At 39.2% G+C, this 22,479-nt stretch overlaps 1 protein-coding gene across 2 annotated transcripts in view; it reads right to left on the reverse strand.

Annotated features, from left to right (window-relative positions):
- The window catches only part of FIG4 (FIG4 phosphoinositide 5-phosphatase), a 135,790-nt gene that overhangs the window by 44,756 nt on the left and 68,555 nt on the right, over nt 1-22,479 (reverse strand). For both annotated transcript variants that reach the window (XM_007190679.2, XM_057528160.1), the window contains exons 16-19: nt 11,703-11,841; nt 4,667-4,725; nt 2,711-2,858; nt 51-134 (exon numbers count right to left, since the gene is read on the reverse strand). In XM_007190679.2, the coding sequence (XP_007190741.1) occupies nt 51-134; nt 2,711-2,858; nt 4,667-4,725; nt 11,703-11,841 (430 nt within the window). The remainder of the gene's footprint in view (nt 1-50; nt 135-2,710; nt 2,859-4,666; nt 4,726-11,702; nt 11,842-22,479) is intronic.

The raw sequence follows: 22,479 nt of genomic DNA on the forward strand, positions 1-22,479 counted from the left end.
ATATTATTTTACATGAATCTTTAAAATTTCATTCTATCTGCAAATCTTACCCCAGTACTGATTTTCCGGTTTCATCTGGCTTACGCACTGTAAACGGACTTGGATCAATGCCAAAAGTCTTAGGCATGAAGTCACTGAAGAAAAGGGAAAAAATTCCACGTGAATCACTGTCCATCCAATGACTGTCCACTTCCATCTCAACTCACATTCTTACACGATTCCTTCTTAGCCCTAGGAGGTATATATATTCTAAGCCAAATAATCAGGGGAGTTTAGGTAATCTGGGCCATAAAACCCCATGAACTAATGGTACTCAGTAACTTCAATGTTAGCAGTCCTCACTGTGAATTTTCTCTGATTAAGAGACCCAATAGTTTTGAATTTAAGATTTTGTTTACTGGAGGAGAATTGGTATCTGAATTACTGCTAAGATGCATACCCTCTGGCTGTATATCACGAATTCGTTTTCAGGTAAAATTAAACTCATAAAACCAATGGCAAGACACTTAGCTGCTCAGGTTTATGGACAATGTTTTTATTACACAATACCACCTAAGGAGGCGGACATAATAATCAAAAACGCAGTGGTATGAACTGAAGTATCAACACCTACCTCATTAGGCTGGGGTTAATTCATTAAAACACTGTTGGAACACTTTAAATAGAAACTGTTAATTTACCACTTACTGAGATAAGCTGAAGCTACTTCCTCACGATACAGGGCCTACCTTACTATTACCGCTGAAGCCAGACCAAACCCTTTAATAGATGCCAAAAAGGCAACAGTTGCATGATTTATGCAGATAAGACTCATAACTTCTGGCAAGGATACTGCTCCAAGTGTGTGATTCAATATTACATTTTTTGAAGGAAAAGAAAGTAATATTGAATCTGACTCAAAATGCCTACTTAACAGTTTGAAAATGTTGTTTTCAAAATGCAAGTGGTTTTATTTTTCTTTCTTTTTGAACATACACAGTCCATCTTCATTATTTGTGGATGCCATATTTGAGAATCTGCTTACTCACTAAAATTTATTTGCAACCCCAAAGGCAACACTCAGAGCTTTCGTGATCACTTGCAGACAAGCGCATGCGCAGAGCAGTGAAAAAAATTAGAGTAACCACGCTCACATTCCCAACCGAGGGAGAACAAGGTGACACTCTGCCTTCTTGCTTTAGCTCTCATACTGAAAACAAGTGTCCTTTTCACAGTCTATTTAGTGCCATGTTTTTCACATTTTTGTGCTTTTTGGAGATTTCACTGTCTAAAATGGCCCCCAAGCATAGTGCGGAAGTTGCCTGGTGTTTCTAAGCAGAAGAAAGTTGTATGTTATAGAGAAAATACATGAGTTAGAGAAGCTTCATTCAGGCATGAGTTATAGTGCTGTTGGCTGTGAGATCAATGTTAATGAATTGACAATATATATTATACAAGGTATCTTTAACAGAAGCATACAAAATAAGATTACGTATTGATTGGTTGACGAAAATGTTATGACCAGATGTTTTCAGGAAACTAACCCTGTATTTCTCCTAAGAGCAATGGTTCAGTGTTCTCTAACTCAGTGTTTGTAGGAACTTTACAGAGCATAACTCCTGCCAATAAATAAAATCAATTGTATATCTGTACATACACATATACGTAATATCATTCACCCTTTGCTGAGTTGAAAAATTCTGGAAAATGACAATAACCTTACAGTTACAACTGCTAAACTTTAACAAGTGTAACTGAAAATCAAGCAAGTGAAAATTCCAAACTTTCTATCTGAAACTGAAGCAAAATGTAGAGTGATTTCTAGGAAACAAACCATGGAATATGTTTCTACATGTACCATGTTAAGTTTAGGCATACATGTATCACATTTGAAGTAAATGAAAAATACAAAATGTAAATACAAAAATGTAAACTTCAGTATAATACATAATGATCAAAAACTGACTTTCTTTGCCTAATTTTCTTAATCTAGTACCATCATCTTCCTAAAAGGCTCCGCCAAACTCGAAAAGAGACAGAAAAATGAAGTATGTTCAAAGGTGGAGAGATACCTACAAACAATGTCATATGAGTTATGAAACAAGGATATTTACCCTTAAAAAAATTAATATTGCTTCCTCAAATATCTAGAGGGCTGTCACACAGAAGAGGAACTAGACTTGTCCTGTGTCTAATAAAAATAGTAATATAATAAGAGTCACCATTTATTAGTCACCCACCTGTGTCAGGTACTACATTAGGCACTTGGTGCATGTGTGTCTGTGTGATACACATTTCTATATGAAATGAAGAAACAGACTCACATAAGTTGGATAATTTTCTCTAGGTCACACAGGTAGGCAATGGCTGGTCTAAGATTCACATTCCGGCCTTTCTAACACCAAAGACTATGCTTTTTGTCCACTAATTTATGCTGGCTCTCAATTTCTAAGTTCAACTTAAAAAGCTGAGTTTATTCCAAATGACAAATTAGGACCGAAGAGAGGCAGATTTCAACTTATCTAAGAGAAGAATTTAACTCCAGTTGTCTAACTGTAGAAGGACAGCCTCCTGAGTAGTGGGCTCCCAATCGCAGGAGGAATTCAGAGGCTGGACAACCACCTGCTAGAAGGCTTGCAGAACAGATTTCGAGTAAAGTAAGATATAGCTGTACAAACTAGGAAAACTATAGTTCCCCAATTCTTCCAGTTTCAGAGAACTCACAACATACCGCGCTGAACTCGTCATAGCCAAGCAAAAGGTGTCATCAAAGCTACTCAGCTCGTAGGGTCGAAAAAATTCGTTGTGGATGTCAATCTCCTCTTCATATTTGTGAAACTTCTTCACTATCAACTTCTTTAAGTTCGCAGCACAGATAACTAAGAGAGATACTGCCTGTTACTCTTAAAGTCTTTAGATTACATCTCTCAAATATTTCTGGAATATCAACTGTGTTCACAGAGAGCGCACTGAACAAGTTCAGCTCCTGCCTCTGGCACTTTCACGCTTGGAAAAGGAACAAGATATGTGCACAGAATACATACTGCAAAGCTGAGCGTGACAAGCTCTAAGGAGGTGGAGGCCTCTGGAAGCTGGGGTAGGAGTGGGGATTTATTTTAGAAATCAAATTATTCAGTTCTTTAAATTCCTTTTTGCTCTTAAATAAATACCCTCTGCCTTCTAGACAAAAATTATGCAATTTCACTGAATTTTCCTTTATATTTCAAATCCTATTTATGGGCAATATTAGGCTGCTGAAGTCCTATCCTTTTTCCCAGAACAACCAAATCTTAGCAATATGAGTTATGATTTTGCCCAGAATTTCAAGGTAACAAATACTTTTTAAAAGTTAATTAATAATTTATTAAGAACCAAAAGTCATTTGCAACCTTTTTACTTTATGGCCTTCACCACTCAAAGTTGGGATGGTCAACCATGACTAGATGGAGTCCTCAACTGGAATGTTCCAGATTGGCAATAGATCTTAATATCCTTTCACAACTGGGAAAACTGGCTTGCCCGTGGTCAGGGGAATCAGTAACAGAATCAAGAATAAACTCTATTGCAAACTGGTCAATTATTTAATTTATTTGGAAACAAATTATATTCTTTTAATATAAAAATTTTCCTGCCTTTCTGACAAATTAATAGATAATTTAAACTTCAGTGACTAAAATGTACTTCTATACACACATCTGTACTTTTTTTCACTGCTTAGATATAGGAAAAGTTTTTATTTCTCCTTGTGAATGGGTCTTCACTTCCTCCCCATTCCCCCCAAATATCTAGACATACATCAAGTACTAATTTTAAATGATGAACTAATATATTATATCCACTAAACATTTGAGGGACATACCTAATAACTGTAAGATACAATAGATAAAAGTATAACACAATCTCTGCCCTTAAAAAAGCTAAGATGTTGTACCCCAATGTTCATTGCAGCACTATTTACAATAGCCAGGACATGGAAGCGACCTAAATGTCCATCAACAGAGGAATGGATAAAGAAGATGTGGTACATATGTACAATGGAATATTACTCAGCCATAAAAAATAACAAATGCCATTTGCAGCAACATGCATGGACCTAGAGACTGTCATACTGAATGAAATAAGTCAGACACAGAAAGACAAATATCATATGATATCACTTATATGTGGAATTTTTTTTAAAAAAAGGTACACGTGAACTTATTTACAAAACAGAAGTAGAGTCACAGATGTAGAAAACAAACTTATGGTTACCAGGGGAGTAGGGGGGAGGGATAAATTGGGAGATTAGGACTGACATATACACATTACTATATATAAAATAGATAACTGCTGTATAGCACAGGGAACTCTACTCAATTCTCTGTAATGGCCTATATGGGATAAGACTCTTAAAAAAAGAGCGAATGTATGTTTAACTGATTCACTTGCTGTACACCTGAAACTAACACATTATAAATCATACCATAAATCATAAATCATAATCATAAATTATACCCCAATAAAAATTTTTTTAAAAAAGCTAAGATGTTACAATCTCCTATCTATTGTAATAGGAACATAACACTGAGTAGTCATTCATTTCTTTCTAATAAAATATTATACGCAAAGAATTGAATGCATCAAGCTCATTTAAGAATAATTCCAAAATATATTAGTATAAAAACTAAAAGAGAAACAGTATACCTACCTTCATCATAAGGCAGTGGTAAATGTTTTATTACCTCTGGTGTCCACCAGTAAGTATAACTATTAAAAAAAAAAAAAAAAGGGATAAGATGGCCCAAATGTAAATGTAGATTTTCTACAATTCATTGGATAAAAGGGTGTATGGTCTAGAGTAAGATGCTGTCCCGTACTTCAAAGTTAATTTTTTTCTTTTAAAAACATGGCCGTGAAGCTTTTGGCACAGTAGGTCTTCAACATGTTCATTCCTTTCCCAACCCCTTCTTGTTTCAACTACATCACAGATCTACAAAAAATGCCATGTACATGTCTGAGTGTCAAGGTGCTGTGATGTTACCTACTTTTAGCTAAAAATGATTCGGGTATACTGAGCCAGACTCTACGAGCTGCTGTTTACTGTGCCTACTTTATTACCCTGCCACCCGGTGAGCAGCGGGACTGTGACCCAAGTCCTACAAGTAGGATTCTCCTGCGTGTAGTTACCTGAGAGTTAGATTACTTTTTCTACTCTGCTCTATGTGTCTGGGTCTGTGTACATGGTTAAACAGTTCAGCAAAATCATTAAGTAAATGGATAATCCTAAAGAACAAATTTCCTTAAAAAATAGTATAGCCCCTGTTAATCTTTAACTGTAAACATTCACTACTTGATTATAGAGGCCAGTCAGAGTAAGCCTGGGAATTTCAATCATCTGGATTTCTGCTAGAAAACTCAGAGAACCTGAAAGAATCCTGAACTGCCTTTTCTCTGAACACTAAATTTAATTCTAAATCAAATTCTGATGAAATGGATATTTACGAGGAAAATGCTATATCAAAGTTAATGAGAGCTAGGAAGGGGAATGATGTAAAATGGGATATCAAATTAAAAAAAAAACAGATTTTCAAAAGGTTCAGAAAAAAAAAGCCTACAGCCAAAAATGCTAAAAGATCATTTAAAATAAATGAAAGGCTTTCTAAAAATAAAATGTTGACATTACGACCTTGAATAACCCCAATTATGGGGAGTATCTAAAGGAAATAGGCAATGTAGAGAACTCTCCTAGAGATGGCAAGCAGATACATGACCAAGGATGACCAACAAAAGAACCAGGAAGCCTAGTGAACTGTGGGGGTAGGGTGGGTAGTACTATGATAACAGGAAAGACTCCTAAAGTTTTGCTTGAGACTGAAGTTACGCTTTAGAGCACTGCTTCTCAAAATCAGTGTATACACAAAAATCACTTGGAGATCCTGTGAAAAGGCGGATTCTGATTCAGTAGGTGGGGCCTAAGATTCTGCATTTATGACAAGCTCCCGGTGATGCCAAAGGGGCTGGTCCTTAGACTTTTTGAATAGCAAGGCTTTAAAAGCATGAAAAGAAGAGAAAAGGGATAAGTCTGCTGCTTACAGAGAATTCATTGTCTTTAAACATTTATTAAGCACCTACTGTGTATCAAGTACTGCTCTATGTGTTAGAAATGCCATGTTGAAAATAATGACAGAGGGTGTAGAGCTACTTAATTCCAGTATCGTTTCCATCTTCACCAGGCATAGTAAGTTTCATGCTCAAAAGAGAAATACACAAGATAAGAAGGAACTGTGCACAGCCCAAGAGGTGGAAGGAAGCAGTAGAACATCTCTAAGAGCACTCAAGTGTCCTGGTACAGTTGAGATCAATAATCTTTTAAGGAACAGTGAAGAACAGAACTGACAATGGGAATGGGCAAATGCAGTCTTGATGTTCAAAAGTGAGAGGGTGAAAGATTCCAAAAACTGTACAGCAATAAGTGTGATGTCAGTGCAGGCGAGATAACGAAACAAATATTTACTAGAGACGTACTGTGAGTAACCTAAAAAGATGACCAGTGGCTTCTATGAATCCACATATATTCACGAAAACAAGCCACATCAGATCAGGGGAATGAAAAAGACGTGTGTGTGTGTGTGTGTGTGTGTGTGTGTGTGTGTGTGTGTGTGTGTGTGTGTGTGTGTGTGAGAGTCAGAGAGAGAGAGAGAGAACTCGCATGTGAGCAAGAGAAGGTATCAGCTTGCATTAAGTAATTTCCAAAAAAATGGTGCACACAATGAGCTTACTTAGGAAAAAGAAGTCAACATTATAAAGAACGTGTTTTAACTCAGAATGTACCATGTGGAGAAAAAGAATTAAGAGGATCATCCTAATTAGTGCTTTTTTTTTAGTATTAGTGCTTTGAGACCAGGCCATAGATTTTTTATTAATATTACTAAACTGTATCTCCCTAAGCAAGATAAAGCAACTTAACAATACTTTTTTAAAAGTCCAACTCTGGGACTTCCCTGGAGGCCCAGTGGTTAAGACTCCACGCTTCCACTGCAGGGGGCACAGGTTCAATCCCTGGTCAGGGAACTAAGATCCTGCATGCTGCATGGTGAGGCCATAAACAAACAAATAATAAAGGTCCAACTCTTCTGAGTGGGTCTCAAGCAAAGAAGCCCAAAGAAACACCTGCCCTGGGGAAGCTGGGCTGAGATGGATGGAAGAGGAGAGCACCTAAGAGGACTGAGCCCAGGACTGGGGGACCTTCATCACCCGACCCACCAGGCACATTCACTCAGGGGAAGAGCACATGCACTGGGACAGAAATCTGCTTTGGGACCAGGTATCAGAGGACAGGAGAGTGCAGGTTGGTGCCACTTCCTCCTTTGCAGAAATACCTAGTAAGTCAGCTTCTTTTCCCTTTTTCAGTCCCCAGTATTAAGAGTGTTCAATTCCACTGGCTCACATAGAAAGGTTAGGAAGATTTTAAAATACTCTTTACTTCCCCTAGTAAACTTGGGAGCCCTCTGAAATAATATACATGGACTTGAGCAAAGCAATTGATACATGTGGACAATATAGAGACATGTGAGCAGGATGACAGGATAGTCAAGTGTTGACAGCATAGTAAGTTACAGCTGTTTAAATGATTCCAACCAAACATCACAAAACAATGTTAAGGTGGAAGGAGTTGTGGGATGGTATCCCACAGGGCTCTGCCATCTACCCTATTCTATTCAAGGACTTACCCTATGTCATCAAGGACTTGTAGGATCAAGATGGCCAGCTGATTAATTCTGAAGAAGCTACAAAACTCGAGGAAAGAGTTAATAAAAAGGATATATATTTACATACTTTTTTTGGAAGCAGGCAAAGCATGTACAAGCATGACAAGATGGCATAGACAAGGCGTGGCAGTAGGACATGTTAAAAAGACTTGGGAATCCCAATGGATAGGAAGCCCAAGGAATTAACATTACAATGGCATTACTGAAAATAGTTAATGTAACCTTACACTTAATGATTAAAAAATAGATTATCCAGGACAAGGGGAATAATGGTACCAATGGTCCCACAACAGTTGGCACAAATCAGACCTAACTCTGACTACTATTGGACCCAGGTCTGGATACCAGAGTTTAAAAAGAGCACTGACATAGGCTGGAATACAGAAGAGAGCCTTCCGAATGCTAAACAGACTTAAAACTACAGTATAGGAGAAACAGCTAAGAAAGTGGAGCTATATTTAACCTGGAGAAGAAGAGATTTTGAGAACGTGTGAACTTGTCTTCATCTATTTAAAAGACTATCAAGTGGATGAGGAAATTGTGTTCTCAAGGTCTCAGGGGTTGAACTAAGATTAGTAAGTAAAGTTATAGAGAAGCAGATATCGGCATGATATGAGGAAGAATCGTGTAAGTGAACTGTCCGAAAACAACTACCTCTCAACCAGACATGCCCCGGTTGACAAACAAGGGCCAGACAAGCATAGTCTGGGAACACAGAGGGAACTCACATATCAGACGGAGAATAGAGCCAGGAAACCTCCCAACTCTGAGTCAATGAGATAATTAATGCTTAATGTCTAAAAATATCTTGGTGACATTATCAATATTCATTCAATAAATGGCATCTGAGATGATATATGACACATTAACCTATTTCAGAACAAAGCTTCAATCAGTGGTTTTGAACAGATCAATAAACATGGGGTTTTGAGTCACAAAAGTAGTTACCTCAAGAGGATTGGTTTGGACAAATTTTAGGCAGAGCTAGGTTTATTCCCCCTTCCCTTATCATTCAATAAAAATGTTATTTCGGAATAAATCATTGGTAAACACAGTATAAAATACATGATGGTCATCAAGTTTGGAAACACAAGCAAATACATAAAGTGTTCATTGATATTATGTTATAATAAGTGATAAAATAATATTATCTAAGTTTCTAGATTTTATGGCCATCCTATATGATTTTTAATTAATGTTACAACTAGGGAATGTAATCCCTTTAAAAAATAATAACAATACAAACATCTGTTGGACTTAGTATGTGGTAAGGATTTATATGATCTCATCTGATTCTCAGAAAAACCTACACATCAGACACTATCATTATCTCTATTTTACTGATGTGGAAACTGAGAACTGGACCAGTTATGTGACTTGCCTCTGTCACACAGGTATTAACTGCAGGCAGTCTCTCCAGAGTCTGGCTGTTTCAGGACTGTGTTGATTGTGTGTCAGACCCAGTACCAGGTACTTCTCACCCATTTTCTCATTTAATCCTCAAAATGACCTGTGAGGTGTGTATGGTCATCTCCATTTTACAGTTGGGAAAACAAGTTTTCCAGATGTTTAGAAAACAAGTTTTCCAGATGTAAGGTAACACACTTGCAGAAATTCCAACTCAGCTCCACCCTGATGTCCATGCTCCTGTCTGGTTACTGCCTCTGGCTAAACTGTTCATTCTTTCTGAGAATTATAATACTGATTTAACTGTCATCAAAATAACTGGTATAGGTGGTGACACTAGAAGGTCGAAAATAAAGCACTGAAATTTATCTGACAGTCTTTATAAGTACTGTGGATGAGGAGTATCAATTGTTGATGCCAAAAACCAATTTTTGGAATTTTGACATTCTAAAGAAAAAAAAACCAAACAAACCAGGAGACCAAGTCAACTGCGAGAGACATAGTATCTACTTTGATAAAAGTTTATTTTCAGTGGGAGACTTCTAGCTGATTCTTGCTGTAACATATAACCAGCTGAATAATCTCAGTCAAGCCACATCCCCTCTGCACTTGTTTCCTTTTTTTTTTTTTCCAATGGGAATGTAACATCAGCTTCCTTTTATTCCCACAAATAAGCGCCAACACTGCCTGCCTCAGTTATGTAACTCAAGGTAAGCAAGTGGTTTTAACTTACGCTTGTAATTTACTAGCTAATTTCAGCAAAATCGAGTTTTGTTTGTTCCCAAGTTGTATCTTAATAGCTTCAATACTTTAAGTTAATATAAAGTTTTAGAAAGTCAACCACATTTACCCATAGTCAGCTGTATCAACAAAGCTAAATATAGGTATTTACACTTATCTCTCATCAAATAAACATAATTAGCTCCAGATTTTTTGTCAGCAAAAATTCACAGCAATCATTTATTAATCTTAAATGTAGTGGAAAAACCAGCACTGCTTCATTTATAGGGAAAGTAAGCTCAAGTATTAAGCTGGCTATTCTAATAATATATGTACTTAAAAGAACAAAGCTGAGGGCTTCCCTGGTGGCACAGTGGTTGAGAATCTGTCTGCCAATGCAGGGGACACAGGTTCGAGCCCTGGTCTGGGAAGATCCCACATGCCGTGGAGCAACTAGGCCCGTGAGCCACAATTACTGAGCCTGTGCGTCTGGAGCCTGTGCTCCGCAACAAGAGAGGCCGCGATAGTGAGAGGCCCGCGCACCGCGATGAAGAGTGGTCCCCGCTTGCCACAACTGGAGAAAAGCCCTCGCACAGAAACGATGACCCAACACAGCCATAAATAATAAATAAATAAATTTTTTTAAAAAAATTGTACCAAACTACCAATTGTACCAACTACCAAAATTGTAGTTCCCAGAGGCTCTCATTAAAAAAATAAAAAATTAAAAAAAAAAAGAACAAAGCTGAGAAACATATAAACTCTGACGTTTCCTTAATATTTTAAATATTCCTGAAGTAACACAGAATTTGGTAACAGCTGTAACATCAGCACTTGCTGATTCACCAGTTGTTTGTGGTCTGTCCACACAATTAGCCCAGACTGGCAATGACCCCTGTAGTGCTCGAGAGGCATCGCTGCACAAAACAAGGACTGTATCACACTGATCCTGTGAGAGGAGAGCATTGGGAGCAAACTTGACATCACAGGCCTTTGAACAGAAGGCACCAAGCTCCAAACTCATATGTGAAAAATGTTGCCCATTATTAGTACATGACTCTTCAATTAAAAATGCTAAAGAGTCCTCTAATTAAATCCTCATAATGACTTTGTGATGTGTGTCCTGTCATTTACTTTTTGTACATGAGGAAAAAGAGGCTTAGAGAGGTTAAATAACTAGTTCAAGGTCACACCACTGCAGAGACTCCAATTCTACCCGACCCTGAGGCCTGGGCTACAAGGCGTCCTGTCAAAACACCTCAGGGAAACAGTCCATTTCTTTGGGGACTATTACTACCAATTTAACTGTCATCAAAATAACCAACACTGGTGAATGACTCTAGAAAGCTCAGACTGAGCAGTAGGGGGGGTGGGAGTGGTATCTGCCACTAGCGCCACCGCTCTAGTTTCCTGTCCTCCCTAGTGTCACCAGGAGTTCCTTGCGCTTCTTGGAGGAAAGAACGTTGGAATTCCAAAGTGAGGCTGCTTAGTACACCACACTTAAAAACCAAAGACTGACTCCTGAAATGCTGAGTTCTTTATCATTCCACATTTGTACGAAGCAGTCAAAAATGATGTTAATGGTTTGCTCGAGTGTAGCTTCAACTTACATTCAATGGTTAAGTTCTGAAACTTTATATCTTATGGAAAATGCCAAACAACTGTATTTGTTAATGATGATTTCCCAAACCTACTATCAGGACATCAACAATACTAAATTCCTCATGGCAAACATGTACCAAGACTGACTTCTTTAGCCTATATGACCATTTCTCAAAAAGAAAACTATCTCACATTCATAATAACATCGAATCTGAGTTTACATAGTAGACTAGGAAAAAAAAATACCTTCTTCTTGTTGGTAAAAGTCTCATGGTATTTTTATGATGCAAATAAAAGTCTGTTGGGAGTTCCCAGAGATGAGGTTTCCCTTCAGTGGGATGGAAAACTCCCAGGAAGAGATTAATGGAATCTTGTCTATCAGCATCTAAAAAGCAAAAATATGTATTTCAGGAAATCCATTACTGACATAAACAACACAGGGGAATGTTCTCTTAGGAGGATAATGGTACAACTGTGATTTCATAGAACATACCTCTGAAAATAATAGCATTTATACTTCAAAAGTCACACACATACACAAAATCTAAAACAGCCAAGATTTTGAGAATTAAAATCTTGCTTCAAAATGTTTCCCTTTTACTCTGTACCTCTCATAACACAGAGGATGGTGAACATAAACTGCTTCTTGAATTTTGAGAGACTCTTAAAAATCTTTAAGGGCTTCCCTGGTGGCGCAGTGGTTGAGAGTCTGCCTGCCAATGCAGGGGACACGCGTTCGAGCCCTGGTCTGGGAAGATCCCACATGCTGCGGAGCAACTGGGCCCGTGAGCCACAACTACTGAGCCTGCGCGTCTGGAGCCTGTGCTCCGCAACAAGAGAGGCCGCGATAGTGAGAGGCCCGTGCACTGCGATGAAGAGTGGTCCCCGCTTGCCACAACTAGAGAAAGCCCTCGCACAGAAACGAACACCCAACACAGCCAAAAATAAATAAATAAATTAATTAATTAAAAAAAAAATCTTTAAGAACAGCCATAGTACCTTAGTGATTGTATTTTTAGAAAACATTCTCACTGTATGTTAGTTTACCTGAAACAAAGGACATCTTCACTTTATTGCAAAGACAAGTAGAGATGTCAGAGACAAATAAAGTGACCCAACTTCTACCCATATTCTGTTGCACAACCTTGAACAAGTCAGCTTCCAAGTTTCTGCTTTTAATCCATGAAAAGACATTCTCCATTTCCTTAGCAGAGACAATGTTTACATTTTCTGTCTCCTACAGCTGTGTTTGATAATGAAGGCAGAGTGAGCACATGGAAAACAGCCTCATTCTAACCATTCAACCACTCCAAAATTACCTTTTCAAAATATACTATGAACTAATAAAACTGACTACATATATATATGCTGTATCTCCTCTTCTTTTTCCCAATTATATTTTGGTGAAAATGCTGATAAGCACTGAAGCAGCCTCACGAGCCATCCTTCCCATTCTGCACTGTCCCCTCCCCAGCAAACTTCATTCCTTCCCCTCATTTCCTTCTTTCCATTCTCATCTCCGATCCCTTGTATATTCAAGTCTGGGGCAGGCTTCCACAATATAAATAACCTCTTTCTGAAAATGAGCACAGAACCAAAAAGACAGCACAATAGAAATGACTGCTTTTGAAACAGGATAACATTATCATAAAATCAATTTCCTTCCAGCAGCTATAGTGAAACACAGAAAAATCTGAAATTAGCAATATTGTTCTCATTGGGCTATTTGGTCATTTTGGCAGAAGCATAAATGAAATACGGTACATCAAACATGTATTCCAGTTATATATTTTGACAGGAAGCATTCCATTAAAACAGCACTTACCTTTTAGGCTAAAAGTAATATATAAAAGGGATGTGTTTATATGATGAATATATTTGGAGCCTTTTTTCCATTTGTTGAGAGAAAACATCCAAGTACTAAATGATACAGGCATTACTGCCCCAATTTTCACCCTCTTAACACAATACGAAAGTAAACATACTGCTTTTATAGTAATTATATTCTTTATGCTTCTTGAATGGCCTTAATGGCACAATAATTCATACTATGCAGTACCCCAAAATATCTTAATACTATCTAAAGAAGCTTTCCATTTTTCAGCCATGTTTTCAAGGAGTTTCTTTTATCCCTTATTAAGCTTACTAGTGGCTTCCTTTAATTTTTAGCAAGTATGATAAAATGTAAGATTGAAAAACATAACCAAATAAAGGATATTCCTTCAAAGGATCATAATGGAGACTTCTTGCATGTCCTGCTGTTATTATAACTTAAAATATATCCATAGTATTTATGGTCACCTACTAAGCTTGGAATCTAAGGCCAGCCCTAATGAGCCTGAGAATCTTCCTGGCTACTTTTGACCGCAAATAACGCGATCACCTTCTGGAAGACAGCAGTAGTTTGGACACAGACAAAAGCTTAAAACAGGTAGGTTCTCTGCAGTTGGAGATAACAAGAGGGCAAAACGACTATCTACTTTTGTAATCAATCATGCTCTAAAGGAAAAAAAAATATGCACCTTTCATACTCCATCCAAACAGGTTAAACACTAACCAGTTTTATTATGCACTGTATTTAAATAGGTCAGGCTTGAATATAACAATTCTTTTTAATTAGCCAAGAATTTTAACTTGGAAACTAGAATATTTGTTGACCTAATATTAAATTAAGTTCGTGATAAAGTGGCCTCTGAAATCAGTAATGGAAAGGGACACTATTCAATAAACAGTACTGTTTAACCATTGTGGGGGAGTAGATAGTGACGTTAGATCCCTACCTCACACTGTACGTTGAAATAAATACCAATTAAATGTAAGAAGAACAAAGATCAACACCCTCACAGAAAAACATGCAATTTTTAAAAGAAACAAGTAGACAATGAACATACATAAACTCAACTTTACTAGTTATTAAACAAATGCAAACTGAAAACAATATACCATCTTCTACCTTTTAAGCTGGCAAATATTTTTCAAAATGGGCTCTCCTATACTCTGCTGAGGGGGACTTGACTGCTATATCCTTTGGTAAGGCTATTTGGCAATATATATATTTTTAAAATGTCCTGAAAATATCTATACTCTGACCTAATAAATATGCTTCTGAAATTTTCATAAGATAAAAAATATGCAAAAAAGGTGTATGTTCAAAGATGTTTGTTTAAAAGAAACCTAAATGCACACTAAAAACAAATAACCTCACTATGGTGCTTCTAAAGGATAGACTGCTACAAGGCTACCAAAAATCATGTTGTAAAAGAATATTTAGGGTCATAAAGATTACTCACATTATCTAAAAGGGCAAAAACAGATATACAGTACCTGTAGAGTAAAACTAGAAGGGTCACGTTCTGCTAAATATGAACAAGTTGCTATCTCTGAAAGGTGAGGATTACATGATTTGTGAGTTATTCTATGCTTCTTATAATTAACATACATTACCTTCATAATTAAAAAAATACACCATTCATTCATTTATCCAAGAGCCTACTATGTCCCACACTAGGGATACAGTCTATACAAGACTGATTTCTGGCTCTCGTGGGGCTTATGTCCCACAGTGGGAAACAAAAATAATATACAAGTAAATAATGTACAAGGTACTTCCAGAGGATGTAAGTTCTATGAAAAAAAAAAAAAGAGTGACGAGAGAGTGATGAGAAAGGAGAGGGACACTTAGGTCGGGTGGTCAGGGAAGTGGGTAGAGGCTGGGCAGCTCCAGGAACAGCAGGAAGGCCGGGGGGCTGGAGGGCAGGGAGCAAAGGAAAGAGCAGGACTAGGGACAGCCGAGGCAGAGCACACAAAGCCTAGTAGGTCACGGTAAAGAGTGTGATTTTTAAGTGCAATCAGAAGCCCTGTAAGGGTTTTCTGAGAGGGGAGTGATAAGATCTAAGTCTTGAAAAGATCACTCTGGCTGCTGTGAAGGGCAAGAGCAGAAAGGGAGGAATCAGGAGCCACTGCAGGTGTTCAGATGAGAGCCAACAGCTGTCCACACCAGCCTGGCAGCAGTAAGGATGAAACACAGCAGAAGGGTCTGGGATATATTTTGGAGCTAGAGCCAACAAGATCTGCTGAGAGATGAGATGGGGGAGGATAAGGAGAATAAAGAAATCAAGGATGATTCCTAGGATTCTGAACTGAACAGTGGGAGCTGAGGTGGAAAACAAAACAAAAAACAAAACAAGTAGAGAAACAGGTCTGGGGCAGAGTCAAGAGTTCCTGTCTCAGAAATTATCAGTTTGAGATTCTTCTTAGATATCTGTGGTAGGAAGAAACTTGGCCCCATGACCTTTCCTCCCTAGTTTCCCATGAATATTTTACATTACATGGCAAAAGGGACTTTGCAGATGTAACTGAAATTACTAATCACTGACTTCAAGATAGGGAAATTATCTTGTCTTATCTGGGTGGGCCCACTGTAATCACAGGAATCCTTTAAAGGCAGAGGAGGAAGGCAGAGAGATTCGAAGCACAAGGGTTTATGCACCGTTGCTGGCCTTGAAGATGGAGTGGGCCACAAGCCAAGGAGCCTTTCGAAACCAAGAATGAGCCCCAGCCACAGGGACATCTGCCCTAGAACCGCCTGGGATTCTGCCAATAACCTGAAGGAGCCTGGAGGCCTCCGGATCAGCATCCACATTCTGCCTTCATTTTGATTTCATCTGACTTCATTTTGATTTCATCTGACTTCACTGCTTTCATTTTGACTTCAGCCGGGTGAGACCCTAAGCAGAGAACACAGCTGAGTAATGCTGAGCCCAGACTTCTGACCCACAAGCACTGTGAGATAACAAACAGGTGTTGTTTTAAGCCACTAAGTCTGTGATAATTTGTTACAGCCCCTATAGAAAACTACCACAATATTCTGGAGGAATTGCCTGGTAGGTCGGCATGTAGATAAATAAGTCTGGAGTTCAGTGGAGGAGCCAAGGGAAGAGATATAAATTTGAGTGTCAAATGCATGGTACTTAAAAGCTGGGTAAGATGCCCCAAAGGTGAAAGTATAGAAGGAGAAGAGGAAGGTTTAGAAATAGGGCAGGAGAAGTCACCAGGGAGACTGAGTGAGACAGCACAGAGGTGAGTTTCAAGAAAGAGGGAGTGCTCAACTGTGATACAAGCTGCTGAAAGCCTGAGTAAGATGAAGACAGGAAAGGAATCACTGGATTTGGCAATGGGGGATTGTTGGTGATTTTGACAAGCACAGGTTCGCTGGCATGACAGGGCAGAGGCCCAGGGAGGCAGGTGGAGAGAACAGGATATGCGAGAGGAAACAGGTGTGCAGATAACTCTTTCAAGAGGTTTTGCTTTAGGAGAGCAGAGAAATAGGACTTTAGCTAGTGGTGGGTGTGGAATTAAGGACAGGAGGAAAGGTTAGACGAAGAACATAAGGTGTGCTTTTATGCTAATGGAAATGAGGCAGCAGAGGGGAGCAACTGACATATATGGCAGTGAGCTGTACGATATGAGGTAGAAACAGTGGGTGCAGATAAGGACAGGCTCTGCATTTGGTGCTAAGAAGGAGGAGTTCCCCCCCAATGACTTATTTTCTCAATGAAGAATGAAGCAAAGATACCAGCTGAGAGTGGTTTAGGGAGAGAGGACAAGGTATGAATGGTCACTTTGGAGAGTGAAAGAATGAACATACCAGGGAAATTTAGCAGGACTCTCAGGCTGTTTTGAGTATCCTTCAGAGAACTGCAGTCAGTTTTAACTGAGGGTCATAATTCCAACTTTTTCTCTTGCCATGTTTAACTGCTTTGGTTGCAGAACAGGTGGACAGTTGGGTTTTAGCCAGAGTTTTATTAATGTGATTTTAAATGTTATTAAAACATAACATTTTCCAACTGTCTTCTTTCTGCTATGGCCAACTATAGCTTACTCACTCTAAACCTGCTGTGAGAAGGATGACCTTAGAAGGCTAGCTCAGTATTCTTGATAAACAAAAATGTGCTCAGATGCTCCTTTGCATGTCCCTCTTTCAGGGGTGGGCAGAAAGGGAAAGACACTGCTCTACTACCTCACGGCACTACCATAATACTGGTGATGCCATCTCGACACTGTTTTCTGTAATCACTGCATTCCATGCATGGTGAGCTTTGAAGTCTTTACCCCATGAGCTTTTTTTTTTTTTTTACATCTCTATTTGAGGAGAATATGACTCCCCTCCATGCATGAATACACACACATTCACACATTTAAATTACACATGTGTGCATGTATGTATGTATATATATGTGTGTGTATATATATACAGCTGGTCTATTATTAACCGTTGCAGGTATCTTATCTTTTTATTTTTTTCTTATAATAGGATTTCAGTTCAACAAGCTTCAGGAAATAAAAAGTCAGGCTTACCCAAATATAAATGTAAAAAAAAAAAATTAGAAAGAGCTTGACAGGGTCCTTCAGTGAATTATAATTACAAAGTTCTTCCTAATATCCAAAGGGAGTACCTAGGTACCTATTCTTTCCTTGTTGGCGTCCTATAACTGCTTACGTAGCCAGTTATATTAGAAACCAAAGGACATTTCTTAGAGACAAACCCCAGAAGATGGTAATATGTGAAGCCTCAAGAACAGGTTTTATTAAAATGAGCGTGAAAGGGAGTCAGGTGGGTGACTCACATAGCATCAATCTGTCTATATGAACCAAGGATAAAATTCCTAACAACCTAATTTCAAGTACCTTCCTGCCTACCCCAGAGGCATAACATGAGGAGATTAACTTTTACGAAGTTATCTTGAGTGCTTTAAAGAAAATGGTTCTATTACTATATCACCATTATATAATATCCATTGTAACTTAAAAGTAAGTTGTACACCCCAATGACACCATGCTTCTTAAAATAAAGAAGTCTATTTTAGCCACATTATTCATAAAATAATTCCTTTCATAATAGTTCCTCTTTCAGTTGTGCATAATTTTGCTTTACCTTTCCATCACGTGCATGTTACTTATTCATGACCATCTTCTGTCTTTTAATGGTTCTCCTTTCTTTTTTAATCATGCACAGCTACACATTCATTCTCTGTGCTCTAATCTTATTGAAAAACACATTACTTGGGCTTCCCTGGTAGCACAGTGGTTAGGAATCCGCCTGCCAATGCAGTGGACATGGCTTGAGCCCTGGTCTGGGAAGATCCCACGTGCCGCGAAGCAACTAAGCCTGTGCGCCACAACTACTGAGCCTGTGCTCTAGAGCCCGCGAGCCACAACTACTGAAGCCCACATGCCTAGAGCCCGTGCTCCACAACAAGAGAAGCCACCACAATGAGAAGCCCACGCACTGCAACGAAGAGTAGCCCCCGCTCGCCACAACTAGAGAAAGCCCGCGCGCAGCAACGAAGACCCAATGCAGCCAAAAATAAATAAATAAAACAAATAAATTTATTTAAAAAAAAAAACACATTACTTGATCCTTAAGTGTCAATAATGACTCCCAATTCAGGGACAACCATGACAGGAGAGGGCAGAGAGTGGACGACCCTTTCCATCAGGGCAGTTTTAAACCTTTTTCATGATAATATACACACCGAGAGGTACATGTATTTGTTGGCACATAACTTGCACAACTGTTACAAGTTGAACTGTGTCCCCCCCAAAAGATATGTTGAGGTCTTAAGCCCCAGTACCTGTGAATATGACTCCATTTGGAAATCAAGTCTTTGCAGATATAATCCTGTTAAGATACAGTCACACTGGAGTGGGGTGGGCCCGTAATCCAGTACGACTGGTGTCCTTATAAGAAGAGACACACACACACAGGGAGGAGAACGCCACAGACACAAAAGAGGGGGAGCATGTCATGTGACACCAGAGATAGAAATTAAAGTGCTGCAAGCCAAGGATCAGCAGCAAACCACCAGAAGCTAAGAAGTAAGGATCTTCCCCTGGAGACTTCAGAGGGAGCACAGCCCTGCTGACACCTTGATTTCTGACTTCAAGCCTCCAGAACTGTGAAACAATAAATTTCTGTTGTTTTAAGCCACCCAGCTTGTGGCTGTACTTTGTTACAGAAGCCCTAGGAAACTAGTAAAACAATGAAGCATAGCCAGTGAGATGCCTTCAGAGAGATCATCTTAAAACCATTCTAATTTATAAGAACAAGTGAAACCATGTATTATTTTTATAATAATCAATTACTTGCAATACATGTTATAGCCAATTGGAATACCTCAATAAATATTAATATCTTCATTGACAACCACAGCAGTAGGTATAACAAAGGATGATGGGAATACTTTAATATTTTTGCTTTAGAAATCTAGAATTTAAAGTTATACCACTGGCTTGAATTTCTAAATCTGACTTTCCTAACTCTTAGTTTTTGTTTGGATTAATATTCTTTGATTGTAAAGTTCCTAAATTCAGCTCAAGAGTCATGCATACAGAGGAATATCTAAATACTCTTAAGGTCTATAGTGGCTTTGTGGTTTATGTTATACATTGAGCTGACCCGGAGTTGTTCAATGGGCATGATTCTCAGTGAATTCGAAAGACATGATCTGAGCAGCCTAAGAGCATTACTGATAGGCTACATGTTATTAGGTTGACATACTTAGTCCTGTCAATTTTTTAATTCAGGGAAAAGGGGAAGTTGGGGAGGACACAGGGAATGAATTAACTCATGCATTTATTAATTCATTCCATAAACAGTTCTTGTGCCATGAGCAAGGCATTAGGGACACCATAGTGAACGAGATGCTCACGGAGCTCTTGGGTGTCACGGTAGGGGCTGGGGGGACACACAACACGACTAATAGCACAGTTAACAATTTAAGTGCAATTGTGCCAAGTGCTACAAAGGTAGAGAATGTTACAAGAACAGAAACTGAGTACCTTCCTTGAGGAAGTGAAAGGAGAGTGAGCTCTAAAGCTCAAAATTCTGCAGTCATGTGTTCCAGTGGGTGGAGCAAGAGCCTGTGGCAGAAGAAGCCTAACTTACTCGGGAAACAGTGAGAAGGTCCGTGTGTCTGGAGAGCAGTGATGGGGGATGGGAATGGCGTGAAAGGCAGGATGGCAAGGTAGGTGGGGCCAGACCACCCAGGACCTCTAGGTCTGTCCTGCATGTCCCTCCCACACCCGCCAGGCTGCCAACCAGTTTCCAACCCCTCCATAGTGTGTAAATAGGGATGGTCTAACTTGATGTGGTGGACTCCAAAGTGACCCCCATGCTCCCCACTTCCTGCTGTTCCTGCCTTAGTGTCATAATCTGTGCTGTGTAGTGAATTGTGTCTCCCTAAAAAAATATATTGAAGCCCTAAACCCCAATACCCATTAATGTAACCTTATTTGAAAATAGGGTCTTTGCAGACATAATCAAGTCAAGATGATGTTATACTGAATTAGGGTAGACCCTAACCCAATATGACTGGTGTCCCTACAGGAAGAGGGAAATGTGACACAGACCTAGACACACAAAGGAAGAAGGCCATGTGACAATGGAAGCAGAGATTGAAGTGCTGCAGTTGCAAGCCAAGGAACACCAAGGACTGCTGGCAAAATATCAGCATCTAGGAAGAAGCATTCTCCTATGGGTTTCAGAGTGAACTTGCCTCTGCTGACAACTTGACATTGAACTTCTACCCCCAACTGTGAGATTAGTTTCTATTGTTTTAAGTCATCTAGTTTGTATTATTTTTTTACAACAGCCTTAGGAAACTGATACAGATTTTGCTTGTGTGTGGGTGGGACCAATGATTTGCTTCTGAGCAACGAGATATGGCAAAGTGATGGCATGTCACTCCAATGATTACATTATGTTATATAAGACTCTGTCTTGCTAGCAGACTTATTCTAGAGACCATCTTCCCCATGCCAGCTATGAAGACGCAAGTCGCTATGAGTCCTACAAGGAACAAGTCCACATGGAACTGCAAGGAATTGAATTCCACCAACAAACATATGAGCAGGGAAGTGGATTCTTCCTGAATCAGGCCTCCAGATGAGACCACAGCCTGACTGACATCTTGACTATAGCTTTGTGAGATCCTGTGCAGAGAACCCAGCTAAACTGTGCTTGGAATTCTGACCCAGAGAAATCATGAGATAATGAATACATGTTGTTTTAAGCTGCTAACTTTTTAGTAATTTGTTAGATAGCACAGAAAACTAATACGCTTGAACAGTAGTATACCAAACTGTTAGTAGTAGTTTAGCCTTTGCATTCTCTCTGGGCATAGGAAATGTTGAAAGCTGACTCTTTTACGGATATTTTCATGCACTCTTCTGAGGTTCCCAACACTGGGGACTCTCCTGCAGTTCCCTTGGTGTGAGCACATGTATCTTTTCACATCAGGCATTTTCTTGCTACTCCTTCCTTAGGAATCCAGTGATCACTTCCCTGGTTCCTGCTGCTACGGTCCCTCTGGCCAGGACCTATGCCAACACCATGCCAGCACTCTCCCCCATGAGGCCTACCTCTGGGCACCTATAAACACTCAAGGATCCTTTGGCCTAACCAACTCTGGGAGGGTAGGCCATTCCCAACATGGTAGCCCTCTCCTCAGCCTGTCCCTCTGCTTCAGCTTTGCTACACAGCAGTCCAAAGCCAACAGCTCCATGGGGTCCCTCCAACAACAGAACGCTACATTAAGCTTGTCCAAAGTCCTAGTTCTCTCTAGGCTGGAGGTGAAGGAGTAGGGGTGGGTGACAGTCACTGCATGGCAACAGTGCACTCCAAAGACTCTCTTTACCAATCTCTTCTCCACATTCTGTAAACGTTTTTATCTTTGATCTGGTTCAAGAGTCCAAGACACACGGAATCAGCCTGAGCACTTCCTTTATAAATTCTGTGCGTGGGATCTGTCTCACAATCACTTTGGTCTGTGATATCTATTGTTTTGGAAATCCCATCAGAATGGAGGCAGGAAAAGTGCCATTTTAACCACCTGTTTCTTTTAGTATTCCCAAGTCATAAAATAAGAAAAGAGTAAAATTCAGTGTTAATGTTACAACTCATTTCTAGCTGACATTTAAAAGAATCAGTGATATTTACATTCTTAGACAATTGTTAAAATGA

The sequence above is a fragment of the Balaenoptera acutorostrata genome, chromosome 14 (genome assembly GCF_949987535.1).
Source record: "Balaenoptera acutorostrata chromosome 14, mBalAcu1.1, whole genome shotgun sequence".
Lineage (NCBI taxonomy): Eukaryota > Metazoa > Chordata > Mammalia > Artiodactyla > Balaenopteridae > Balaenoptera > Balaenoptera acutorostrata.